The 27,111-nt window shown below is 54.0% G+C and overlaps 6 protein-coding genes across 6 annotated transcripts; 3 read left to right on the top strand and 3 right to left on the bottom strand.

Moving 5' to 3' along the window:
- Nucleotides 1-206: 206 nt before the first annotated feature.
- On the bottom strand, nucleotides 207-1,502 carry E0L32_002072 (uncharacterized protein; the record flags this gene model as incomplete). Its single annotated transcript, XM_031136222.1, has 4 exons — nucleotides 207-844; nucleotides 914-1,042; nucleotides 1,096-1,224; nucleotides 1,277-1,502. 4 exons carry the CDS (start codon nucleotides 1,500-1,502, stop codon nucleotides 207-209), a joined length of 1,122 nt encoding a protein of 373 aa, XP_030989180.1.
- Nucleotides 1,503-3,320: 1,818 nt separating this feature from the next.
- Nucleotides 3,321-4,899, top strand: E0L32_002071 (uncharacterized protein; the record flags this gene model as incomplete). Its single annotated transcript, XM_031136221.1, has 3 exons — nucleotides 3,321-4,089; nucleotides 4,155-4,626; nucleotides 4,689-4,899. 3 exons carry the CDS (start codon nucleotides 3,321-3,323, stop codon nucleotides 4,897-4,899), a joined length of 1,452 nt encoding a protein of 483 aa, XP_030989179.1.
- A 636-nt stretch (nucleotides 4,900-5,535) lies between these two features.
- Nucleotides 5,536-6,003, bottom strand: E0L32_002070 (uncharacterized protein; the record flags this gene model as incomplete). The annotated part of the gene is made up of 1 exon (XM_031136219.1): nucleotides 5,536-6,003. One exon carries the CDS (start codon nucleotides 6,001-6,003, stop codon nucleotides 5,536-5,538), a length of 468 nt encoding a protein of 155 aa, XP_030989178.1.
- A 3,774-nt stretch (nucleotides 6,004-9,777) lies between these two features.
- On the bottom strand, nucleotides 9,778-11,088 carry E0L32_002069 (uncharacterized protein; the record flags this gene model as incomplete). The annotated part of the gene is made up of 2 exons (XM_031136218.1): nucleotides 9,778-10,870; nucleotides 10,940-11,088. 2 exons carry the CDS (start codon nucleotides 11,086-11,088, stop codon nucleotides 9,778-9,780), a joined length of 1,242 nt encoding a protein of 413 aa, XP_030989177.1.
- Nucleotides 11,089-17,441: 6,353 nt separating this feature from the next.
- E0L32_002068 (uncharacterized protein) lies at nucleotides 17,442-19,937 on the top strand (the record flags this gene model as incomplete). The annotated part of the gene is made up of 5 exons (XM_031136217.1): nucleotides 17,442-17,507; nucleotides 18,189-18,353; nucleotides 18,482-18,808; nucleotides 18,872-19,186; nucleotides 19,224-19,937. The coding sequence occupies 5 exons, from the start codon at nucleotides 17,442-17,444 to the stop codon at nucleotides 19,935-19,937; spliced, it is 1,587 nt and encodes a 528-aa protein (XP_030989176.1).
- A 2,138-nt stretch (nucleotides 19,938-22,075) lies between these two features.
- Nucleotides 22,076-24,757, top strand: E0L32_002067 (uncharacterized protein; the record flags this gene model as incomplete). The annotated part of the gene is made up of 5 exons (XM_031136216.1): nucleotides 22,076-22,595; nucleotides 22,651-23,296; nucleotides 23,363-24,031; nucleotides 24,105-24,463; nucleotides 24,594-24,757. The coding sequence occupies 5 exons, from the start codon at nucleotides 22,076-22,078 to the stop codon at nucleotides 24,755-24,757; spliced, it is 2,358 nt and encodes a 785-aa protein (XP_030989175.1).
- Nucleotides 24,758-27,111: the final 2,354 nt, after the last annotated feature.

Here is a 27,111-nt window from a genome sequence, read left to right as displayed (position 1 = left end):
CCAGCTAGTTACCAGCAGTGCATTCTTGCCACGAAATAAATCTCTGGACGCGCCGGACCGTTACCGAAACTGCGATAAAGTCGTCGTGTTCGGCGCCCGAGTCCCTTCGACGTATCCAGAGATCCACCGTTGCCATCTAGAACTGCAATGGAAGCTAGCACTAAGAACCCAGAAGGAGACTCCCGGGTCCGGGCGAGGCATTCATTTTATGGTGTTGATGTCGATGAGGAAGTCGGCATCGGAGGGAACCAAGACATGCCAGGCGGAAGGCCTCCGGTAGGAAAGCCAGACGGAAATGGACCTCCCGGAAACATGCCACCATTTTGGTTCGGCTCGCCGCCTGTCTCAAAATGCGTCGCAGCAGGTCTGATTTCATGCACGTAGGTCCTGTTGATCCCAATGCTAAGCCAGGCCAACAGTCCATCCTCCAAACCTTCGCCTAGGCGTGTGTACTCCATGATCGGATCCGAGTCGCCGTGCACACCGTTGAGAACCAGGTCCTGCGCATTCGTGGTGAAGCGTTGCTTGTTGCCGGTGTAGGGGGCGAGCTTGTTGACCTCTGCGATCAGGTCTTGGTCAAAGTACATCTGGCCCACGTGCGCGGCGGTCGTGTCAATGAGGGTGCCGTTTGCTAGCGGTGTGGCATTGAGGTGCACTGCCACGTGGATATGGGTTGCGCGGCCTTGATAGAAGCCCGGGAAGAGAGTCGAGAATTGCACGGCGCCGTCTTTGTCGGTCTTCTGGGCACCGCGCAGCCAGGTGTTGTTGAGGTTCGATTTGTCCGAGCTACCGACTCCGTTGCCAAAAACAGCGACACCTCCATAGACTCCGGTGGAGTTGCAGTCTGTCATCATGGTAGGTCTTGTTAGCCACTCTCAGGTCGCTCATTGATAATATTGGGCAATACACTTACGCCAAATGTCTAGATATGCGCCAGTGACTGGCTCGCAAGTGTCCATGTCGACAATCTGAATGTCGAGCGCGAGAGGTACTCCCTTCTGGTCCTCGACCACGTCTTGGCGGATGGCCTCACCTGCCACATCTGAATATCTTGTTAGTGAGAAGCTCGTTCCAGGAGCTGGTGTCGACGCATACAATAAGGTCCATCTATCTGCTCCGGGCTCAAGATGCAAGACTTGTTGCTGGCAAAGATGACCGACATGTCTGTTGCTGCTGTGTAGGCCTGCGTCGACTCGTGTGACTTGTTCAGACTCGGAGGTGCCTCTAGGGTTCACGGTCAGCTCAGCCTCTTCAGGACTTTCAAAACATCACCCACGGATGCCCCGCTTCTTCAGCAACCCTTTGACGAGGTCAGATCGTCGTTGAATGTTGCGAGTCTCCAGGCCACGAGCCTTGAGCTTATCAGCGCAATGGCTGAGGTCGTTCTTGTTGCTGGCGAGAAAGTCACGACGTTCAGTAATCTCCTGGGTGACATCATGGCCTGGGTGCGCAACCGCAAGGCCTACGGCCATCAGAGTTGAGAGAATGTTGCTCAACTGCATGGTTAGAGGCTACCGAGAGAGCATATATGCCTGTGCTAATACTGAGTTCCAAAAATTGGCCCATCCTTGTGGATATGGAGGATTTATGTAAAGTTCCCCTATTCCTCTGTCGGACTCCGCGTCGTTGTTCACTCATCAAGAGTCGGCCCACGTTTTTCGAAATACCGATCAGACGTAATTGCTTGTTTGGGTTCCATCTCCGCGATCAGTGCCAAGACTTAGATTGCTGCCGCGATAGATGAGGCCCTCGCCAGACGTCTATGTCGCAAGCAAGGATAGGAAATTAGCGTGGTCGTCAGCATATGGTAGAAGAACGGAGAGCTACATGGCCGTTAGAGCATCATCCGCCCAATCAGAGACGGCTCAATGTATCTTACCACACGAGATCAAGGGAGCTTGCGGCGGATAAGGGACGGGTATTTAACAAGTGCCATTTTAGCCGGCAGTCGGTCGAAGGCGTAACGCTGCGGACCCAAACGCACAATTGCCGTGTTGAGAAGCCTTGGCTTCGGGCTGACGTGGAGGAGAAATAACCTGGGCTCGTGAGCTCGCCAGCTTGGGTGCTACAGAATCTACCCTCCATATCAAGATATCGATGAGAGCGCAGCTTATCTTTCCGTTTTACCCTGGACCCCACTGCCCCAGACTGATATGTTCGAGTTCGTACTCATATTCATCTGTAAGCTAGAGTCACCAGTCCACAGTCCAGTTGAGCAACGTTCAGCTTGCGTACTCGTCACACACTTGAGAACACGATATTGTTTGCACGCGAGATCGACGTGAACGTATCTTGCGTAGTCCAAGCTCAGGAAGAGCTACTAAGTCGTCTAGGGGGCAATTCCTTATCTAGAGCACTCAGAATAGATGGTCATGGTCAGTGTTACTTATAAGCAACAGTTGCCCGTTTCACACCTGGTCAACCAATCCGAGGGAGCCATTAGTACCTGGTTGTTGAAACATCCTTCAGCTAACTCATATCAAAAAGCTAACACTTGAGGATGTACGTCCGCTTTTTTGTAACAGATGAACGTGATATGAATCCTTCTCGTCAGTGTTCAACAATTTGCATTTTTTGCAGGCACGTTCAAGTCCCAGGACCTTGGATTATCTGAAGTTCAGTATGGTCTAAGACACGCACCTTGCTTTAGTCTTTACGCTGAAGATGTATAATCTGTTGGTAGGTCTACTTTGCTCACTGGTTGGCTGTTGTAGACCGTTAACAAAGTTAGTGGCCTGTAGAAATATGTACTCCGTAAGACAGCATGTTTCGAGGCTTAGATTTTGTGGCGCGTGTGAGGTTAGCTGCAATCTAAGCTGGGTTTCAAGTCTCCACAATGCCCACACAAAAGACGGATCTGATGTTCGAATTGCCTCTACTGTCATAGTAAACTCCTCGCCTCGACGCTTAGCTTCCGACCGCCCTCAGCAAAATGCAAGAAGCGGTATCCGGAAATAAAGTCTGGAGACTGGGCAGTGGGTACCAAGATAAGGCCCCCTGATGACGTCCTGCCCAAGCAAGTGGGTTCAGCGAGCAAACTACGTCCGAAAAGAATTGTAGGGCAGTTGTGGAAGAGCACGATATCATACCCCGCGCCGCCGCCACTTGTGCTCGGTCGAGATCTGCATGGAGAACTCCCCGACTGACCGGTGGCTCCTCCCTCCCTCCCTTCTCCATTCCCAATCCGATGTTCTGTTGACCTCTTTCGCAGTCTTGCAACGAAGAGACTTGGTGAACGCCTCTCCCTTGGAGTACTGCACAGGGTTACACACGGGACTGTTGCACATCTCCAGGAAGTGTGAGCGGGATCATTCGTCAAAATGGCTAAGCTTAGCAAGCACACCTTTCGGATCAGCAGACCCTTCAACCAGAACCTGCTGTGTGCTCTGATCCTCTTTTGCTTGCCAGGCATCTACACGGCGCTCACAGGCCTGGGTGCTGGTGGCGGCAAGCCTACTTCCCTTGTTGTCGCCAATCAGACGAATGCAATCCTCTATGGCCTCTATGCGCTGTTCGCCTGCCTCGGCGGCAGCATCGTCAACCTGCTCCGGCCCAAGCTCTCGCTCATCATCGGTGCAGTCGGGTACCCTCTATATGTCGGGAGCCTGTGGTACTACGACCGCACGGGTGCGACGTGGTTCCCCTTGTTCGCGGGAGCGATCCTCGGCGTCACCTGTGGCATCCTGTGGACGTGTGTGAGCATGGTCGCCTTCTCGTACCCGCAGGAGCAGCACAAGGGCCTGTACTTGTCTATCCAGTGGGCCATGCGCTCGCTCGGTGCGTCCGTCGGCAGTGCAATATCGTTCGCTGCGAACTTCAACCAGAAGAAGGCGGTGGGCGTGACCGACCCAGTGTACATCACTTTCATCTGCATCCACTGCCTGGCGTTTGTTTTAGCCGGGCTTTTCGCCCTCGACCCGAAGGACGTCACCCGCGACGACGGCACGCATCTCGCCATCTTCAAGCAGCCGACGGTCGTGTCTGAGATCAAGGCACTTGGGCGCTGCTTTCGAGACAAGCGCATGCTGCTGCTGACTCCTGCCATGATAGTCTGCGAGATGGCACTTGGAATGACCTCGACTATCAATGGTGAGCAGCCGTTACACGCTGCATTATCGAAGCCCGCTGTGTACTAACTCTGGGTCCCTGCGCAGGCTTCTACTTCAACCTCCGTACACGATCCCTCGCCAACCTCGCCTTTCAACTCGTCCAAATAATTTCTCCCATGGTGCTCGTGGCTATCCTCGACACGAAGCGCATTAAGTCTCGCCGGCGTCGCGGGACTATTGGCGCAGTGCTTATGGGAGTCGTTGCTATCGGCGCCTGCTGCGGTCTCTATGGGTGGATGTACAAGGTCGACTACGCCGGGCTCAAGACTGCGCCGGGGACGGACTGGACGGATAGCGGGTTTGGCGGATTGTTTGCCGTGTACGTCTTGTTTGGCTGGGTCTACGCAGGCTTCCAGATGAGCGTCGAGTGGTGCTCATCATCGCTATCGAACGATCCAACCAAGTCGGCCCAGTCGGCTGGGTACATGCGCGGCATGGCGTCGCTGGGTATGTGCATCGGGTTTGTCATGGCGGCGCAGCAGGTGCCCCTGGTCGGGCAGCTGAGTCTGCAGTTCGCGTAAGAATATGCCCCTGTCCATTGCGCAAGTTCTGAATGTGACACTGACCGGCGTGAGATAGGCTGTACATCATTGGTCTAGTGGGCATGCTGTGGGTGCTGCGGTTCCATATCAAGGAAACCAACTACTTTGACGAGGACAACGTCATTGCGCCCCAGAAAATCGCGGAGCAGATTATCGACGACCAAGGCGGGCTTTCAGATGATCAGGCCAGGAACATTGAGAAGACCCCCAGTAAGGACGCAGGGAACGGATTGCTCCAGGCGGCTTAGAGAGTCAGACCACGGCCCAGTCTTCCTACTGCTTGTCTATTTCTGTGCCCGATCGTGTTGTTTGGCCTGCGTGAACCAGGGTCGGCCCCCTCCGGCGGGTATCCTCTAAGGACCCTACACTGGTCCATGGACGAGAAGCCGACTATGGAATTAGACGTGCTCCCCGGCAGCGATTTACGAAACTAATGCAGGGCCAAGTGACATGACTTCGTTGGCTCTATGAAAGTTTGGTTATAGAGGCCAGCTTCTTGTGTTGCTGTCCCGCAACTTCTATTCCGTCAGACTGTCATCGAAGTATAAAATGATATGACGAGACAAAACAATCTGCATGTCTGCAGTCCACCTGAATGACAGTGATATGCCCCGCATACATAGCAAAGGCCACTTCTCTGAGAGAACAGCTACTCCTCTCGGCTTAATTCTTCATGTGCCGTGGTCTAATTGCGAGCGTCTTCCGCCGAGGGAAGCGGATGGTGACAGCATAGCTCCTCTCCAAGCTGAGATCCTCAATCAAGAAACCACCTAACCTGAAAGGGTCGTCGGGGATGTCGATAATGGACTGGAGACCCGCGATAGTAACATCAACACGGGTAGCGTCACCACAGTTGTGGGGGCTGTAGTTGTTGCTCGACTCCTTCAGGTACATGTACGCAGATCTGATTCTAATTGCTCAATGGTCTGGAGCTGTATCAACCAGCCCAAAGCCGCGCTTGGAGGGTCCACTTCAGCTCGAATGGACTGTGCTGGCTCTGGCTTGCGTCGCTTGGTAGGAGGCTGTTGCCGAATGCTGCCGCCATCCCGGTCTGCGGCCGGCGTGCCGTGCTGGCGGGGCGACTGGTGCAGTAGCAGTGTTCGTTCGCCTTCGGTCATTCGTAAATGATCACACAGGCGGCTCTCCCAGTTTAGGCACCAAGCCGCGGCGTTTCGATCAGGCACTCGTGATCCCGATGACGAGTGGGACAGGGACGAGTCGCGCCTCACTTGTTTGTCTGCGGATTGCCGTATCGCCTCGACGTAGACCGTCTGTAGAGCCTCAACATCCATCTTCCAGTGGGGCGTGTGCACAGCGGTGTACGTCTGTTCAGAGGTACGGAGAGACGCCATGACGAGGATGCACCGGATGAGATGATGCTTGTGAAAGCACAGCAGACGTGATGATGATCAAGCCGGACGGTCACCCTCACTCTCGGATAGGGCAGCAGGCTGCACAAGAGGCTCTCAAAGTAGAAGGTGTGGATGCTTTAGTCTTCCTGGCAAGTCCCTGGGGTTGTGATTGTGGATGTGCAAAGTTGGACGTACGTATTTTTTTGCAAGTCTGTGCTCGATGCTGATCATCACGTGTCCGCTGTTCTCCGCCAATCGGCAGCTTTACGGAGGCGGGGTTGGACTGCATGGGACTGGGGAACAACCTCGGTCTTCCGTTTCGGGATAAGCGGGCTGTGGAGAACTACGGAGTAGCTGTGGCTGGCCCCGACACCGGCGGGTCTCGAAAGCTACGGAGTTAAACCCCGGTCAAAACCCCAGCCCTTCGAAAGAGTGTAGTCTCTTGACGACGGGATCATGCGTGCTGCAAAGATAATACCGCCGTCGAAATATTCTTGGGCCTCTACGTTCTCGCCTTGCCGAATACTTGACAATCTCGACTCTTTGTTCCTCTTTGAGCACGTTCAGCTTTGTATGCCTGGCTCCAACGGAGGTTCACTGATGGCTATCTATCTCTTGCGGCCAGGATACCATGATCACTATGTCAGACATCAGTCTTCAGCCAGATTGCTTTTGATCCAGTGACCTTGGCCGCCGACACTTCGGCATCAACTAAATGGCCAAGAAGTTCACTCCCTTCTGTGATAATCATCTGGTTATAATTAGTCTTCACGGAGTCGCTGTGATCGGATTAGCCTGGACCAGAACAAGTCTCTTCGTCCTGAGCATGCTAGCCCTGATCACTTTGGGGCTCTCTGCGCACTCATAATTTGTAGGCGCAAGCGTTGACGTGGCCATTAACCAGTCGCTTCTTACCCTACAAGTCTGTAACATCCTGCCAAGCTCCAGGATCTGAGCGGGTCTCTCCAGGCGGATCAGAAACCTAGCCAAGCCTCTCACGCTGGCCATACCCAGCATTTCACGCCCGGAATCCGAGGTGTTTTGGTGGTTATACCATGAAGGCGGGAATATTATCTGCTCAACACAAAGGCGAGCCAATTGTCTACACTTGTCCGGGCCGGTTTCGATCCAAAGCCCTGAAAATGGGGAGGGCTCCACGGGAGGAAACAGTCGATCTCTGAATATATTCCGGCTAGTGATTCAACGCTGCTCGCCATATGTACACATTCTCATCATAGCTCTATCTTTCACTGATCATATATAGGGACCACCTGCCTATTTTACGATCACGGACTCTTGGCAGTGACCACCGAAAGGAAGACTATGATCAGGTTAACCAGGAGCGCATGCGGCGGTTCCTCGAGCCAGAACAACGCGACGAGGAGAAGGGAACGTTCTATCCCCTACCGTTCCCATCAAAGTAGAGTCTGCTTGAGGGACAGAACATAGACATGAAGTTTCTGAAAGCACCGGTTCTGTTATTTGACGATGCAAGGTCACGTTACTCGGGCCTGAGCAGGAATAGGGGGGAGATGGAGAGACCTAGAGTCAAGCTTCAAGAGTGGCTGTGATATGTTCTGCGGGCGCAGATTGCCTCAATCAGAATCCCCATTCCGTATGAACTAAATAACAAGTCAGACTATAGACTGCCATATATGTAACCCTGGCCTTGCGTTTCAGGGCATTAGCTTCCACAGAAAGATGGAGGAGGTTGCCCACATTTGATACAGATGTGTCATCGCTCCGGACCGGCAACTTTAAAACTAAGCATATTCAACAAGACGCATGTGCCCTCTGATCAGCATCCTGAAGGCAATGGGCGGGTCAGTGGTCATTTCTGTGGGCCAGTCTTTGCAGTTACAACTCCGCGTGGTCTTCTTCGCATGGTGTTCTCTGATCACGTTGCCAAGGTCATTTTGTTTTGGGGGCTCGGTCGCAATTGTCCAGAGCAGAACCCAGCTGTCAGACTAGGTGCAACACAACGCGATTTGCCATGTGGATATTGCTGTTGCCTACTGTGTTTGCTCGCACTATCTGCTCGGGAAGATGGTCTCTTTCTTGGTGCTTGCTTGGTCTATAAACAGACCCAAACGCTGCCGAACTTGGAATCGTGAAAATAAGCACCCTCGTACTCCAACGACCTCTGTCGGTCCGGTCTGACCTTCATCACTAGTTATCGACGACATGGTCACTGCCAAGGCTGCTGTTGCCCTGTCCGCCTGTTTCTGGTTTAGCGTAACTTTCTCTGAGCATGCGCTTCCTGCCTTCGGGTGAGCTAACCGGATCGCCGTTCTAGGGCCGGGCAGTTGAGGCGCGCATCGCCGGGTACCGCGTTGAGGACTTCACCTAGGATATCGAGGGCACCAGCGTTACTGGCACCCTCGAAGACAGCACCGCCCACCTAGAGATGGTTCACCCGGACTTTTTTCCCAACACGACCGATGTTTTCCAACGAGACTTCGACCCCGAGGTCGCCGGCTTCGTCAAACGCAAGCACACTCTATTCAACACACACCCTCCACCCACCCCGGCGCCAACTGTTGTCGTTTCTTTCTCATTCATCACAATACTGTGCCCAAACTCTGCGACATAAATTGGCGATGAGAGTAGTTTTACTTCATAAAGATACCGCGCTGGAGTACATTAAACTTGGCTGTAAACGACAGTAGAGCAATTGACCTTGTCGTTAACGGGCCAATCGGGTGCATCTCTAGTGTCAAGACCCGCACGCCCGACAAGCTCGGCCGGCCTCGGTCCGGCCTGATTGACGCGATCTTGTCAGAGTCAATGTATTGCGGTCTACGTCCATCACTTTCTAATCGCCACTCATTGTCCGCCGGAAGGTATCTCTCAGCATCCAACGCAATGGCTGTCTATCACATCGGCAAGTAATTGCATCACCTGCATGTGTAGGCGAGTAGTAGTTTCGTGACTAATGGCGGCGTTTGCCGTGTAGTCCTTTTCAAGCTGAAGCCGGGCGTAACCGCAGAGCAATTGGCCGAATGGCGTGCTCGAGGGCGCGCCTTGGTTGGCCGGGTTCCAGGCTAGTCTTTTTGATTGATTGAGCCACAGGGGCAATGTTGACATAGGTATACTACTAGGGCTCCTCAAATTCGACGTGGGCGCGCCCGTCGCCACAACCGCGCACCGAGCACAAGGTTTCGACATGGCTGCTGTTGCCATACTAGAGAAACCAGAGGACATCCAGCCTTATGCAGAGCATCCCGAACACCATGAGTAAGTATCTCATGTCTCCTCATCAACCTGTCTGATTGGACGACAAAGACTGAAACCAGGTCAGGGTTCACCTCTTGCGGCAGGCTCTTGCTTCGGAAACGTTGGCATACGACTTGGAATTTTGAATGCCGCGGGATTACGCTTTTTTGGGAGACATGCCCAAAAGGCATTTCTTACCATTGGATGTGGAAGATTGCGTGTCAGCACTGATTTGGTATTTGCAGGTGTCGGCAGTGTCCACCAGCGTCAATCTCGACCTAGGCTCGAGGTGTACAGAATAGCCAACTCTCCGATTTGACGAACTACTCGCCGCGGATCAACAAGTTACGGGGAAATTCCGAATGACCCCCTCAAAAATCAAGCATTAGACATACAGAGTAATTAGAGACGAGCGAGAGCAGGCGTTTCAGGATCCCCTATACACTTGGCTACTTTTCTTGTCGGCCTCTATTTACAAGCCAAGTAGTATCGATACTTCATGGCTTTCCCTCAATACTCATTCTTGGACCTCCTTGTGACCCCAGCCAGATCCGTCCACTACTTGAATCTCAACACCCATCCATCAGACTCCGTCTCACCCTTCTCATTCAACCCACCCCAGAGCACAGCCGACGTCTCTGCTGGGAATGCATCCGCGCCAAAGAAACCCCTGGGACCGGGATGAGCCTTGCCCTGGCACGCCGTCTCCTCCTCCGCCGGCACCACCTCCACCTCGGCCCAGTCGAATAAACCCGAGTCGAACGAGCCCGGCAGGTTGTCGCGCACCACATCCTTCAGATTCGCGGCACTATAGGGCTCAGGAAAGATCTGCAGCGTCCAGATGTCCGAATGAGCAGGCTCGCGCGCTGCCTCAGCTGCGGGGACCTGGGTCGTGGCGTCCTTGTGTCTGCCAGGCAGATAGACGAGATATTTGCGCCCGAATCCCGTGCCCATAGGGAGCAGGACGCCTCCAGGGCGAGCTGTGGGTCCCGGGGCAATCGGGTTGATGGGAAAGTAAATGTTCGTCCAGGGGGCCTCCTTGTCCGCCTCTTCGATTCGCATGAAGTGAACATAGCCGTGGACGCCCGTCTCCATGCCAATGCTGTACAGCACACCGTCCACAAATGCAGCCGCAGCTGGCTGCTCGGGCGATGGAGGCAGAATCGACCAGCTGCTGGCCTTGAAGTCGAATTTCCACGTTGCTCCCGAGGCATTCGTACCGCCGTGCAGGTACAGTACGTCCGCCCTTTCGTCGACAAAGATGTAGTGCCCATGCACAGCCTGGGGGCCATCTTTGGACGAGGGCTTGATTTGGGTCCACCCGTACGTCTCGGTGTCCCACAGCCACAAACAGGCATCCTCGGCGATGGACCTGCCGCCCGCATTGGCACCGCCGTGCACGACGAGAAATCTGTCGCGACGAGCAGCGGCATGGCCCCATCGGGGCGAGGGAGCCAGAGTTTCGCCAGCAGATCCGTCTTCTGCGGGGAGAGACGGGTAGCACGCATAGGGCGGACCGGGATCCTCGGGGCTCAGCGACAGCGAGTGAACGTCAGCAGCGCAGAGCTGGCCGTCGGGATTCTTGCCTCCGAGGAGGTGTGCTCTCTTGCCTATCACGGTGAGAGTGTGGTGGGATCTCGCTAGGGCGAGCCTGGATCATCGCAGTCAGCGGGTTGCGCTCCACAATTACGAGCTACGACATCAGAATGGGATGCCTCACGATGTGTCCTGCGCCGCGATGGTCGCTATCTTCTGCAGCGTCGCCTTCAGTGGTTGCGTCGGGCGGGCGACGGCGGCAGCGGCACCGACCTCGACGCCAGTCGAGACTATCTGTTCGGCTACGACAGCTCCGGCTACAGCTTCGGCCATGTTGTCGTTTTGTCTGAGACGAGATGCTTTGATCCAAGGGCTGAGTGATGATGTGTGGCACGCGACCCGACCTGGGATTCAATGTTCCATGGCGGGCTGTCGTGACGTCAGGGCAAAGGGGCAGAGTGGTACCTCCCACCTCAATTTACTAGGGAAGGAACTTTCAACCTTATCAGCCTCATCAGTCTTATCAGACAGCCTCGACGACACCAAACCGCAAATTCATCTCCAGACCAACTGTCGGGTTGATCATCACAGCAGACAGAAATGGTCAACATATCAGTGCGGAGCGTCTTGCTCGAACCCAGAAAGCAGCCAACTCCCAGCCTCGTCGATGGGTTGGGAATGACCACTCCATCTCTTGCTAGCTTTTTTTCATCTAGGAGGCTGACGTCTCACTGTGTTTCATGATCCAACACGAGATCCTCACAACGCTAGGTCTCAACAACTGCCAACCTCGAAATCTCATCGTTCGTGACGCCTAAACTGGTAGAGGGGACAGACACGTATCTCAACACAATCACCTTTTGACTGCACTGGTCCAGCCTGAGATTCGGCTCCGCAGCTGGCAATGGACAGACTGGGTGATGGCCGATGATGAAGACAGCGAAGCGGAATAAACAGGACACTGAAAACTTCCAGCATACACAAATCCGAGCATGTCCGATCCTCAATAAGAGCGCCCGGAGCTGACTGGCAAAGATAGTGGGGCTGCTTCCCATCTATTTCGATCCTGTCTAGTGTTCACACGTCTTATTACGGCGTGCAGCGTACCGTAATGACCAATTACCCAATGGAAGTCACCACCGAGGCACCTCGGAGTAGCCTCGCGTTCTCGGTACAGGTGCACGGAGATGAGCCTCGTAAAACCATCACTAGTTCCTCCCAGTGGAAGGACGTACTCGGGCCGGACCTCGCAAACGAGACCCAGATTTCGGGTCCGGCAGCAGGTCTCAGTAGATGGAGGCCGCTTGTTCGCAGGCAAGTGAAGGCACACGGAGCGCAAAGATTGTTTTTTTTTAGTTCCGGGTACACAGCATCAGGAAGACCAGCTAGCTGGCAGACATGCCGCTGTCCAGAGCTTGCAAGCTACTGTCCATGCACGAATGACGTCTGCCAAACTCGCCGCACAGGTCGGATTTCCCTCACACGACAGGGGTTCCACCTCCAGCCACCACTTTCATATCATGTCGAGACAAATCTCGATCACGAACATGACTGTACGGCAGGCAGGTCGTGGTGTACACCCACCCGCTAGAGCAAATCAGTCAGCGAATACACATCTACCCACTCGTGCGAGTAGGCATTGATGGAAGAGCCGAGACTGCCGTACGGTGACATCACAAATGCGTGAACGCTACTGCACGGGCGGAGGCTATTATTTCCTTGGGTCTTTGTGCATCGTGTGCGTGTGGGAGGCGAACACGACCGGAGCCCCATTTCTTGTTTCTAAATCAAGAAACGTCTGCGGGCAATCGGCCACTCACCGGCGTTCGGAACATTGGCGGCGTGCCGGCGCACACCCATCCACAATTCGGAGCCGGGGGTGTGGATCGAGTAAACGAGGAGGCTAGTGCGGTGCTTCCATGCTCGTCACATCAGCAAGCTTTGGTGCCGCATCGACAACGAGACCGGACGAAAGCTCCAGTGCAAGCCATCGACGCCAAACAACGCCAGGCCCCAGGAAACAGTGCCAAGCGGAGTAGCCTCTGTCGACGCCAAAAGAAGCAAGTATCGCTTGGCCCCAACCGTTCTTGACAGCTTGTGTGAGGAGACAGGGCGATGATCTCACGCTGACGACCCCTGTCGACGAGAGGCCGATCGATGGGGGATGGGTGTGTACACATTACCAAGGCTGCTCTAGTTATATGTAGAAAAGCACTAGGCAACTCAATCCGACAAAGCAAAGAAGGGAAAAGGACCAGGCCCCGGCAGACCGTGCCTGTGATGATATGATGTTGCATTGGAGAAACACCGCAGAATGCCGAACTGATGAGCAGGGGATCCACGAGGCGGGTCAGGGCAAGACGGGGGGGTTCCTAAGCAGGACGGAGGAGCTGAGAGTTCGCATCCCAAGTGCAAGGAGCTTTTGTAAAGGTGATAAACAGTAGACACCACTCGGTATGCTTGCACGGCGTCCACCTTGTGGCACGGCGTGGCACCTTGTGGGCGCTGTTGCACTGTGCGAACCAAGGCCAAGATCAGGTCGTCTCGTCAGGTCGGACCCAGTATCTGGCCGATTGAGCTACCTACCTCAGTAGGTAGCTCTGGCGAGTACAAGTACGACGGCAACCACCAGCAGCCTTGATACAACCGTCGGCCTGGTAGGCAATCCCAGAAAAGTGTGAGTCTAACACCCTCGGGGCGTGGAGGCTTTGCTGGTGGGGGGTGCAGCAAGAGAGACACGCCTCTAGCTAGCGGCAGCAAGAGAGCAGTTCAGGTAGGTAGGTACACCTACCCACCGGCAACAACGGCTTTTCGCAAGAGTGTACTTCAACTGTTGTACTCCGTAACCAAGCTAAGTTACTCCTTGCGGTAGGCGTGCCGTGCTGACGGAGTAGGTCGTTGGGAGACCAGGATGTGCGGAGCCGCGGTTTGTGGTGGAGGTGGCATGTCACCTCGGGGGCTCCATCGAAATGCAAATCCGAGGCTTCCATTGCTCTTCGGTGTGAGTGTAGGTAAACCTGGTTGAGGCGAATTGGATCGGGCGATGGCTGGCTGGCCGGACGGGCCAACTGTCCGGCTTCCTGCACGCACACTTCCAGCCGTGCAAGCCAAGCCAAGCTCACCAGTCACCAGGCTTGACCGGGGGGGACCCTTGAGGCTGGGCTGGTTTGGCCGGGGCCAGCCACCGCCCAAGTTTGCCAGCCAACGGGCCACCGTGCCACTGAGCGATCACGTAACCCCCCCTATTAACCCTGTTCGCAACGACCACGCAAGCGTGCAGACAGCTGGAGCACTGTACGTACAACAGCTGCAGCTTGTGCTCTTAGCTGCTGCGCTGGAGCTGCTGGAGCACACCACCTCGCAGTGAATACGAAGATCGACCGCACCACACATGCACAAGCGATCGAATCGAGAAGAGAAAGAAGGAAAAGGGGAAAAAAAAGGACCATCAGACACTTGCATGGCCCAGCGGCTAGAGAGAGAGAGAGAGAGAGAGAGAGAGAGAAATTTGCGCGCTGGCAAGGAGCACTGACGAAACCTGATCCGCACGCAGCTTTACCCTGTTTGGCAATTCCCCAAAGCGGAAAGAGGAGAACGGCGAAGGTGCAAAAAAAAAGGGGGAAAAAATAGACCGAAAAAAAATACAGCATTGGGGCTTTTACCTACCTAGGTACCTAGCTAGGTACCTACACTCCGTAAGGTTACCTACTTGTACTTATGTAAGTATGGTAGGTCAGGTGTTTGCTCTCTGTCTCTCGCCGCCGAGGCTTGTGGTGTTCTCGGTTTGGGCACTAAGGGCGATAGACGATAAGGAAAAGCAAATAGTTTGTGAAATGTGGCTTTGTTTCAGTGGGATTCTGTTTTAGCACAGCTCTTTGTGCTGATGTCGGTCGCGTCAAAGGCTGTATGAGGCGGTCAGTTGGGCGACTGGGGTAATAAGATACCGATGTCCCATACCTTGTCAAGGTAAGCACTGTAGGTACCTCTTTAGCTGTACCTACAGCTGTACAAAGGCTGAGTGAGGCCCCCTGACCCATGCCCAAAGAGGAGGCTCAAAACTCTGGGCGATCTGATGATGATGATCGCAGGTGGGTGACGAGTTCGGACGAGTGCACGAGCCAATAGCACCAAACCTAAAAATAAAATAAAAAAATATCCAACTCACCGATTGATCAAAGAGCGCCTTTCATCACTGCAGCGCGTCCATGAATGAATGGAGGAAGGACGATTACGGCCTACGGCTATTGGGTGCCGGATGCGGGTTTTCCTGTTGCCTTTGCACACGTCATGACATTTGAGGGTTCGACACAGAGAGGTATAAAAAAAAAATCAGGAATTCCAAGAAATCCATGGATCCAGATACCTACCAAGTGGAGTCACCCTCGACAAAGGAAGCCGTCGGGTGCAAAGAGCGCCTTTGATTTGAGCGAGCCTTGCGAGCCTCGGCCACTTGTGCTGTGTGCAAAGTGGGTTCGGTGCTCGAAATCCGGGTTCAGCGTTTGCCTACGGGGTACAGGCAAGATTTTCCAGGGGCTGCGCGGTGTGCTCGGGTGCTGGTGGGCTGTGTTTCAGGGGAGGAGCCGGCAAACGTGGTCGGTGGGCGTGTGGGGTGGCTGGCCGGGCTAGCGAACGATAGTGGGGTTGTAGTGGGCGCCCACCCTGCTGTTTCCGGGTTAGCCGGGGGCCTGGGAGCCGCCCAAACAGCAAAGCAAAACGGTACTATTGGAAATTAGACTACGTGACCATCGCAAACCAAGGCCGGCGGCCGTCTGGGGCTTCCTCAGCTGCTGGGCCTCCGGCCTCTCCAGTCAGACCTTTATTTCGAGGCTTCTTTGACGGACGGTGGGAATTGGCGAAACCGGGGGCAAGAGAACCATGGGAAAAGGGGGCGGCGGTACGCCGGTATCGAATACCTTGGGCTGGTGGTCCCCGTGCCGTCCAGCCGTTTGTCCTTTGTCGGTGTTCTCTTTTTTTTTCGTTTTTTCTCTCTCTCTCGTTTGTTTGGTGGCCAGATTTGCCAGATCAGATGGCTGGAAACCGTGGACAGTCGATGCAAGTACCTGGCTGGGCTGCAGCACAGGTGCATGACGCACCCGCCACTCATGTACTTCCCTTTATGCAGGTCGGGCGCGACCTGCATGTAACTCGTACTTACAATACGAGCTGAGCGCTGGGATGGCTGCAAATCGACTGGCTGCCGCTGGCTTGTGCGTCTGCGCCTGGCCCTGGTCCTGGCCTTCTCTTGCTCGCCTGTCCAACCAACCTCTTCCCCCCCTCCACACCCCTGCATCCATCCACTCGAGCCGCGTTTTTTTTTTGGACTTTATTTTTGTTTCCCTGTTGACTGACTGACTGGCTGGCTGGCTAGGTAGCTGACTGCATGCATGCATGTGTGGATTTGCTTGTACGTACGAGGCTTTCTTCCCAACCTCACCACCGCCCGTTGGCGCCAGAGTTGCAGCGGCCCACGGAGCCCGCAAGCAGAAGCGAGACTTGTACCCATCGGCGTCTTCCGCCCAACTAACGGCGTTCTTGCACAAACCTTTTCCACTCTAGACACAAAAAGAAAGAGACCCGCGTGATGCTGTCATTGGTGCCAATCTCTCTCCTGACTACTGACAACTAGGGCGCTTTGGCCGAGTCCACTCTGGGAAAAAAGTAATTCTGGAACCCCGGACTGGGCGAACTAGAAGCGACCCAATGCTTCTCTCTCTCTCTCTCTCTCTCTCCTTTCGTGTTGACGATGGCTGGCCAAGCTGGCCAAGCTGGTCTGGCAGCGTAGCTACCATGCATCCAGACGTCCATGATGGGGTTGGGCCCAGATGCCAACCTCGCAGGTTCTCTCGTCTGCTTATCCCAGATACGACCTGGCTTGCCCGGGCTAGTGCCAGCCATGATGGCTGGGCCGTGGACCGTGGTGTTGTCTCCCCCATCTTGCAGTGAATCCACATCGTATTCCAGCTTTGGATCTTGGTCATCGTATCGCTTGTCTGCTCCGTTCGTTGCTTGCTTGCGCTTGCTGGGGGACCAAAGCTCCATCAGCCGTTCCCATCCATCCATCCACACCCCCCATCCACCCTTCTCCCTCCTCGTCGTCGTCGTCGTCCTCCTCCTCCTCTTTTTTTTTACCTTTCTCATCCACTCACACCCGGCCTGTCTTTTTCCCAAGATCAGCAAACTTTCTGCTTCCGTCATGCTCACCTCCAGCCAGTAGTCGCTGTGCATGACCGTTTGACGCCGCACTTGTCGATCTGGCGTGGCGTTGTGGGCTCCAGACCACCTTGACGTCGTTGTCGTCTGGTCTTTGACCGTTGCGTCTCTTTCACTCCCCATGCCCCATGCCATGTCAAGCTCGATCCAACCACCCACCCCGTTCTCTTTGATAAAAGCCCGTCCTGATCCCATCCCGGGATACACACCCTCCTTGGAACTCCCTTCATTCCTCATCACAGCCAACATACCCGTGTGAGAGCCATTCACTTGTGTGTAGATCTCGTAACAAAGATCTCACCCCGACATTCGCTGCTTCTGGACACTGGACACACTCGCTGTCGCCAGAAACAAAGGTCATTCGCTTTCTTGGGACGGCAAGGATCCCCAACGACTGGCCGTCATATCAAACATACGAAACTGCCTAATCCCTAATCGACACCACACTCCTGCGCCGAAGAGGACCAGCAAGCAACATGCGCTCTCTCTTGGTCGCGGCCCTGGCAGTGGGCGCTGCCACGGCATGGAAGTATCCCGACTGTGTAAGTTGTGCTCTCTCCGTGCTCCTCGTTATGCGCGCGCTTGGGCCTGCATGCCTGCCTTTTTTTTTTGTGTCTCGCCTTGGCACCACCCCCATGTCTTGTGTGTCTGTCTCTCTCTCGGCCGGTCCGGGCTCTTCGCTTGATCGGGAATCGGGAGACCGGGGGTCGGGGTCCCGGCTGTGCACCCTTGCGTCCGATCCTCAACCCGGCAGCGGATCTTGGGGTTTGTCACTTTTTGGGAGGTTCCGACTTTTTTTGGTCCCAACCCAGAGCACTGGTTCTGGTTGGAATGGTGCCCTTGCGACGGCCCGCGCTGAGACAGGCCCCAATGAAAAAGGGCTCCGACTCCCACTAAGGTAGTTAACAGGTACTGGAATGCTGGGAGAAGGGGGAGGGAGGGGAGAGGGGAGAGGACCGGGCCCCCGGACACCATTCAACCAAGCGAAAGTCAAAAAAAAAAAACTGGATCAGAAGACAGCGGGCAATCACCAAAAATCCAGGGACCCCTCCCAAGCCATTGCCCGAGACATTTCAATGGAGACCGAGACTGGGCGGGCGGACAGGCAACAGAGAGCAGAGAGGCGCATCGGCGCCCACACGCGCGTGCACACACACACACACCAAAGCATTGCAAGACGGGAGAACTAGCGTCGCTGACATTTGACCCCCTCCCCTCATTAGGAACAAGACAACTGCTACCGCAACCTGATCGACGAGCGCTTCAAGCAGGAGGCGCCGGCGGCCTGCGTCAAGTGGCTCGCCGGGACGTACACCAACTCGAGCCAGATCCCCCACGACTTCCACAACTGCAAGGACGTCAACAAGTTCTCGTCGGCCTGCTCGTGCGTCACCTACACGGCTACCCACACGACTGGGCCCTCGACCACGAGCACGCCCTACCCGACCACCACCCCGTCGACCAGCAGCAGCAGTAGCAGCACCACCCCCTACCCGACCACCACCCCGTCGACCAGCAGCACCCCTTACCCTACTTCCACCCCGTCGACGAGCTCGCCGTGCACGACGAGCACCGCCAGCACCAGCACCAGCACCTCGGAGACGAGCTCGCCATGCACGACGAGCACCAGCACGTCCGAGACGAGCCCGTACCCGACTACGACTCCCTCGACGAGCTCGCCATGCACCACCAGCACGAGCACCAGCACCAGCACCTCGGAGACGAGCTCGCCGTGCACCACCAGCACGAGCACTTCGGAGACGAGCACGAGCTCCTATCCCACCACCACGCCGTCGACCAGCAGCACGCCTTACCCCACTACGACGTCGTCGACCACCTCGCCGTGCACCACTAGCACGAGCACGTCCGAGACGAGCCCGTATCCTACCACGACGCCGTCGACCAGCAGCCCGTGCACCACCAGCACCAGCACCAGCACCTCGGAGACGAGCCCGTACCCCACTACAACGCCGTCCACGAGCAGCACGCCCTACCCCACGACGACTCCCTCCACCAGCAGCCCGTGCACCACCAGCACCAGCACCTCGGAGACGAGCCCGTATCCCACCACCAGCCCCACCACCAGCCCGACGTCGAGCTCCCCTACGACCTCGCCGTCGTCGCCGAGCTCGAGCTACCCCACGACTGTGCCCACGTCGCCCAGCAGCAGCTACCCCACGACCTCGCCCACGTCGCCCACCTCGAGCAAGCCGCAACCGACGTCGCCCTACCCTACGACGCTGACCACCATCACGCAGACGACGTCTTGGACCACGTCGACCATCTACACCACCACGACGCGCACCATCACCTCGTGCGGCCCCGAGGTCACCAGCTGCCCGGCCGAGTCCACCACCTGCATCACCGAGACCATCCCGGTCACCACCACTGTCTGCCCGGTCACCACCGAGGCTCCGCCGCCGCCGCAGCAGCAGACTACGCAGTACACCACCTCGACCATCTACACGACCAAGACCCGCACCATCACCTCGTGCGGCCCCGAGGTCGTCAACTGCCCCGCCGAGTCGACCGTGTGCATCACCGAGACCATCCCCGTCACCACGACGGTCTGCCCGGTCACCACCGAGGTTCCCCCACCACCCGTTGTGCACACCAGCTACCCGGCCCCTCCCCCGCCGGCCCAGAGCTCCCAGCCCGCGCCTCCCCCTCCGGCCCAGAGCTCCCAGCCCGCGCCGCCTCCGCCAGCCCAGAGCACCTACCCTGCTCCCCCTCCGCCAGCCCAGAGCACCAAGCCTGCTGCTCCTCCCCCGGCCCAGAGCAGCTACCCCGCTCAGCCGCCTCCTCCGGCCCAGAGCACGCCCGCCTTCGTCACGACGACCAAGGCGCCCGCCACCGTGCCCAGCCCGACCGTCAGCACGCCCGCGCAGGTCCCCACTGCCGCCGCCGGTACCGCCCGCGTCGGCCTCGAGGTCCTGGCTGCCGCTGCTGCGGCCATGTTTGCGCTGTTCTAAGCTCTCTTGTGTGAAGGACAAGCGACGTTGAAAATACGGCTTGGGAGACGCGAAGGCAGACAAAATCACACCAACCATCGTTTTGGTCTAATTTGTTCCTTTTCCCCTCTCCGAGTTTGATGAAAGTAATGCACCTTTTCTTTACTGCCATCTCTTCACTCATTTATTCTGGGATATACAACATGGAGGGCACATTTATTTCTTATTCATTCGCGACCTCTCCCCATCCTCAGGAGACACGACCAAACAGAAACAAAATTTGCCTTTGACATATTGGCAAACATAGCGCAAGCTATCACCACGACCCTTTTTTTTGCACATTCTTCTCCATTCCTTTGAACATACCTTTCTCGACCCTTTTTTATATTACAATTTGTATTTATTTATTTATTTTTATCTCTGCCGACGTGGGAAGGAAGAGTACCACCTGTCGAAGAAGCTCCCGTGAAGGGTGTCTTTTGGGAGGAATCATAGGCATCAATTGTGGCATATAGGACTTTATTTCCAGGGTAGAATGGTGAAATATGGAAAATACTTAGCTATAATTCCGTTGATGAGTTGTCCCGTGTGACTTGTGTGGCTGCTCCCGTTGCAGGCGAACGATCCATGGATGTGATCAATTTAGGTAATTCATTTGGTGATGATACAGCCACCTAGCTACCTAATGAAGTACCTACCTTGGGTAACTCAGAGGTAAGGTGGGCGCCTGAAAAGGCTCCAGCTGCCTGCAGCGGCGCCCGCCCGTGGGTGCTTGAGCAACCATTTGGCCTACAACGCGGCCTGAAAGGCGTCCACTATTACACACACACACAGCGCATTCCCCTGGGCAGCCCACGGAGGGCCATCGCTGAGCAATCCATTGGTGCCAAACAGGGAGGCATGCATTCGTTTGCCTACTCGTCTAGTACCTGAATACACGTACGTCAAGCGTGGATTTAGCTGATGATCCCCGCTGGGGTGGCTGTCTCCTGCAGATTGGCGGTGGCTGGCTGTTGATTCGAAGCGCGCGCCTCCCTCGCATCTTCTGGCCAAAGGCAAGGAAAGGCAGTCAAGTTGACACCGAGAGAGCGCGCGCCAAGGGAATAGTTTAACGACAGGGAAGGTAGCTGGTCCGGGCCATGGAGGCGGCAGCTTTTATCGCCCGCTGATGATTGGCTTGCCGTCTCGGTGTCTCGGCGACTGGGGTGTAGACGCCGACGATTGACGGCAGGGCAGAGCCGCCGGGGGAGACGAGATCACGCGAATTACTCATTTTAACAGACGGGCAGGATGTTCCATGTTGTTTCCTACTGGGAGGGATGCCTACCGACGGTTCCGTGGAATGGTACACGTCCGCCGAGCAGGGTCGAGTTTCCGGCTAGCTAACCTGCATCTTGAGAGGAGAGAGGAGAGAGGAGAGAGGAGAGAGGAGAGAGAGAGAGACGCCTTTGACGTACTCCGTCCGTACTTGGGCAAGCCACGCGAAAGCGAGGAATCGATCGCGCCAGGCAGCCCTGGGACGCGTGCGGCGTGGGGTTATGAACTGCCAGCAACATGGGTTGGCGATCTGTCATGTTTTCCGAAGCCACGACCGTTATCTCTGACATCCGCCGGGACCAACTGCTTACGAAGCATTTACCGACTTAGTGAGTAATACATTGATAGCTCGAGCTACCTATCTCTCGCCCTCGCTCGGCCGGGATCCGCCCCGCACTCTTCCTTATCGCATTGGCGCGGTCCTCTTCTCTTACTGACATGGCTCGGCTGTCCAACTCCGCTCCGGGGTGCGGTCCGACCTGTCAAATCCATGACTGTTGTTGGGTTGAGGTCCCGGTCTGGGTCTGTGTCCCGGTTATCGAGACGCCAAGAACGTCGAGTGAATATGTTGAATCTTCAGAAGTCCTTATCGATATCGATGGTTTCTCCAGAAAGTCCCTGCATGCCATGTCTGAGAGAAAGCCGGTTGCTCCTATAGAGCACACACCTTTCTTTTCTCATCTCCATTGAATCAATTTAGAGTTGCCCGTCTACCCCGTGCCCGTCAACATCCCCCGTTATCAAACTACCCAGCCAAGATAGATCCCTCTTCGCTGCCGCCGCCATAGGTAATCAGCCTTCGCATCGAGTTGCCCCAGATAGTCTCCTAGACACCCGTGGCCATGGCCACAGACGTAGCCTCGGCGCCCACCGTGGTCGACGCCGCTGCTGCAGATACGCTGACCGTGGATCCTGGCACCACGACCGCCGGCCGCAGGTATCGCTCCAAGAAGCAGCGGCCCTGCGACCTCTGCCGCTACCGCAAGATCCAGTGCAAGATCCACTCTCCCGACGCCGCCTGCGAGCTGTGCCGGAAGCTCGACCGCGCCTGCACCTTTGTCCTGGGTCCCCTGACGCGCACCCGCGCCCCCTCCGGAGTCGGCGACGCAGGCGCCGGCATCGCCGTGGCTGGGCGCCACCGCCAGCAGAGGAGGCGGGAGAGGAGCAGCTACCCGCCGCCGCCGGACGACGACCTGCTCTTGGAGAGCCTGCTGGCTGCCTCGGGAAGGGACGTCGGTGGCGGGGGCGGTGGTGGTCCTGGTGGTGTGGAGGTGCCGCCCTTGCCCATGGATGTCGATTCTTTCTGGCTGCCGAGCTTGAGCCCTCTTGACGGGCGGTGGGGAGTCATGGAGTTTGGTGTTGGTCAGCGGCCCTTCCCTCGTCGTCGTGGACACGGCTCTGACTCTTGTTGTTGTAGATCCCTCTCTCGGCGACGCTCAGTATCGCCATGCCTCGCCTCAGTCACACACCAGCCACGAAAGCGGCGGGCGGTCAGACGCTCTCGCCCTCTCGAGCACGCACGACTTCCAACCCCGGGTTGGTGTCTCGCCTGTAGCTGCTTCACATCGGTCACCGACGACGTCCAACGAGATCGGCTCCCAGTCTTCTCCCCACCAAGTCATCGTCATAGGCTCCGCCAATCATGCCTCGCCTCAGCTGTCCAGTCCCGGGATGCCGAGCGCCGGCATGCACCATCCATCATCCACTTGGCCGCCCGATCTGTCGCTCGACGGACACGGAGGCTACTCGCACGAACTACTCGGTCTATCCAGCGAGTCGGACCCGTACTTCCTGCGACACTATGTCTACAATGCCAACGACACCTATCCCATGTACCGCTTACACTTCCGGCAGGTCGTCGAGTATGATGGGATGCCGCACCGACGGGAGGGGATTCCCCACGGTCCGATGCCGGTGCATATCAACCTCGAGGATGAGGAGATCTGGAAGGACCATGTTGATGCGGTGGAGGGGCTATTCTTTGACGGGATGACGGAAGAGGGCGACGGGGTGATGCTCGACAAGTTGGTCTCGGCCGACCTCGGTGCGCGGCTGCTCAGGCTGTAAGCGCACACCAACACATCGAATCCGACGGGGCATGGGCAGCTGACACACTAACCGACTCTCAGATACGTCGAGCACGTCCATCCGCGCTACCCGGTCCTCTCCCTCGCAGACCTGAATGTCCTCTCACGCCCGCCCAAGCCCGCCGCGCCGACAATCGCCACATCCGTCGGCATCCGCAGCACCGTCTACGCCCTTGCCACGCCCTTCACCTTTCTCGACGACGAACTTAGCGTGTCAAAGGGCTACCTTCAGGTCTCGGCCGACAACCTCTGGGCCATCGCCCACCGCAGCTTCCACCGCGCCCTGCGCTCCACGTCGCGCCTGTCGCTGCTACAGCTGTGCCTGTTGCTGCTGCAGATGCCGCCCGAGAGCCACGTCGCCGCCGACCCGCCCTCTCTGTGGTCTCTGTCATGCACCGCCCTGGGCCTGGCCGAGACGCTGGGGCTCAACATCGACCCCGCGGCGTGGAAGGTGCCGCGGACAGAGGTCATGCTGCGCCGCAGGCTGTGGTGGTTCACCTACACGGCGCACACCTGGACGGCGCTCGTCTGCTCGCGGCCATCGCACCTGCATGAGGATAGCTGGGATGTCGGGGAGCTGACAGCCGGCGACTTTGAAGGAGAGGAGTACCCCGAGGGTAGGGTGCGGGACGCGATCTTGGGACAGGTGCCCATCTGTCTTGCGCAGTGCGGGCTGGCCGTCATTGCGGCGGGCGTGTTGAAGGAGTTTTAGTGAGTATCCGACCGCTCCTTTGCTGGGAGTCCCCAAACCCAAGTTGAGGGGGCACTAACCGCGGCGAAATAGTACCCTGAAGGGAAGCCGCATGTCCCTCACCCTGCCCGCCCTGCTCGCGCGTGCGCAGCTCCTCCGGACCCGGATCGAAGGATGGCGTCAGACACTGCCCCTGCTGGCGAAGCCGGCCTCGGACCTGACGGCAGAGGAGTTCGAGGTCGGCGCATCGCTGCGCATCTCGCACCTGACGCTCGAGATCCTCATCTTCCGCGCGCTCCTGCGGCCGCTCATGCACGGCACCTTCTCGCCTACCGAGACTTCGAGGGAGCCCATCTCGACCATCTTCGAGAACTGCTATACCTGCGCCAGGGTGGTGACGGAGATTGTGTCGTCGCTCAAGGCGCAGCATTTTGCCGCGTTCTGGCATCCGTGTAAGTGACTACCCGGAGCACACGTGACTCCTTTGTCCGAGATCTATATCTGTTGGCTGACGTGTGCTGGACAGACGTCCGGTATCAACTCTGCTACGTGTCGACGTTCATCCTCATGAACCTGGCGCAGTCGACAACGCGCGAGATGGCGGCGCGGCACCTGACGCTGCTGAACAAGTGGCGCGATACGCTGCGGATACAGGCGAGGGCGTGGCCGCTGGCCAAGCTGGCGGCCATGAGGCTCGACGCCATATTCTGGAAGGGCCTGCTCACGGTGGTGGCGGGCACGGGTGAAGAGACGCCGGCGGTGGTCTTGCTGAGGGAGCAAGGAGCAAGGGGGGAGTGATAAAACCCCGAGATTGCTAGGCACTCATTCTCCGGCGTGGCTGTTGGAGCTGTGAGACAGTATGTGAACGACTTGGTACATTATCCGGGGAGGGGCCCTGGCGGGAGGGAAGTTGTGTGCATGATGTGCGGCAGTGAGACAATAAGCAACTCTCGACAATGCAATGTCATCCAGATATAAAATACGAATCTTGCTATCGAGTATTTCCTATCTCCTGAGTGGACCGACCGGTGCAGCTGGAGCTGAACCGGGTGCGACAAACAGGGGCGGGTGGGCTCGTCCGCACGCGCGCCGCTGACAACAAAGCACCATCAATTTCAACGTTTCAACGTCACACAAACTTTGTCGCTTTGCCGTTAATTACTCTGCTTCGAGCATGCCGACCCATGGCTCAAGTAGCAATCGAAAAGCTCGCAAGGTCCAAAGTGTCACATGTAGCAAGAGCCAGGCATAAAGGGAACCCAGGCAGGCTCTGGGTAAAGCAGCAATCACAGACAGATTTAGGATAAAAATTAAATAGGAATACATCTTTTGCAGACGTGGCCAATACCATGCCTAATATCATGTCGTATTTAGAGGAGCATCGAGAAGAAGGAAGCACCACAGTAGCAAGCAAACTTGCTAGGAGCTGCTCCAGTAAATATAGATAGGCGAAACTCTTTCTCTCTCCTCTTTCTCTTTATAATGATGGACCTGCTTAATATTAGGTGATAAAGTATAATATCTATCTATCTATTTTGATCCTTAGTCTATCTATTAGATATAAGCTAAGTTATACTATTAATATAATATAGTTAAAGAGATATAATAAATATAATACCTATATTTTAAAGACTTAATAATAAGAATATAATTATTATTATAGATTAATTAAGTATAGTTCTTTAATTATAAAGGTTCTTAAGTTTAATAGTTATCTTTAATATAGATTTAAGATTCTCTCTTAAAGAGTTTATAATAATAATATCTATTTATTTTATTTTCTTTTAATATATCTATTAGATATAAGCTAAGTTATACTATTAATATAATATAGTTAAAAGAGATTTAATAAATATAATATCTATATTCTAAAGATATTATAATAGTTTTTAATAATAAGAATATAATTATTATTATAGATTAATTAAATATAATCTTCTAATTATAAAGGCTTTTAAGTCTAATAGCTATCTTTAATATAGATCTAAGGCTTAGAATTAGTTCTAAACTTTTAGATCTCTTAATTATAATTAAGATCTAGAATTAGTTCTAGACTTTTTAATCTCTTAATTATAATTTAATTTATAATTAACTAATAAGTTAACTTATTTAAATATCTATATATATAAGTTTATAAGTCTATATATATAAGTTAGTTAATAATAATAGATATAATTAAATTATTATAATAAATAGTCTCTTAATAATAAGTAATTTATTTTATAAGCTTTAATATAATAATAATATACTTTAAGATTATTACTAAGAGATTATCTTAAATATATATAAAATAGTCTATTCTTTTACTACTCTTTTAAGTCTATCTCTTATACTTATTTATATTAAGACTCTTAAGTATATTCTCTATTAAATAACTTAATATAAGATTAATATATATATTTAAGACTATTAAAGAGATATTATTCTTTCTTATTTTTATAATATTTAATAAGAAGAATAAGTAACTCTTTAATAAAGTTAAGAAGTTTATCTTTTTTAAGCTCTATTTAAGTAGACTTTAAAATATTATTAATAAAATTAATATTATTAATATCTATAGTCTTCTAGTCTTTAAATATAGGTTTCTATAGATTATTAATATAATAAAGCTACTTTAAAGTCTATATATTCTTAATAAGAATTCTAATAATCTAAATTTTAATTAACTCTTCTATATTAATAAATATTAGCTATAGTTAGAGTATCTAAGAAAGATAGTTAAATATCTTTAGAAAAGAAAGAAGAAATAAAATTAATATTATATTATATCTATCTATCTATCTATTTTATTTATTTTTAGTATATCTATTAGATATAAGCTAAGTTATACTATTAATATAATATAGTTAAAAGAGATATAATAAATATAATATCTATATTCTGGAGATACTATAATAATATCTAATAATAAGAATATAATTATTATTATAGATTGATTAAGTATAGTTCTCTAATTATAAAGGCTCTTAAGTCTAATAGCTACTAACTGTCTTTAATATAGGTCTAAGACCTAGAATTAGTTCTAGACTTTTAAATCTCTTAACTATAATTAAGATCTAGAATCAGTTCTAAACTTTTTAATCTCTTAACTATAGTTTAA

This window comes from Thyridium curvatum (genome assembly GCF_004353045.1).
Source record: "Thyridium curvatum strain D216 chromosome Unknown NODE_8_length_716436_cov_74.480370, whole genome shotgun sequence".
Classification (NCBI taxonomy): Eukaryota; Fungi; Ascomycota; class Sordariomycetes; order Thyridiales; family Thyridiaceae; genus Thyridium; species Thyridium curvatum.
This window is presented reverse-complemented; position numbering and strand designations above follow the sequence as displayed.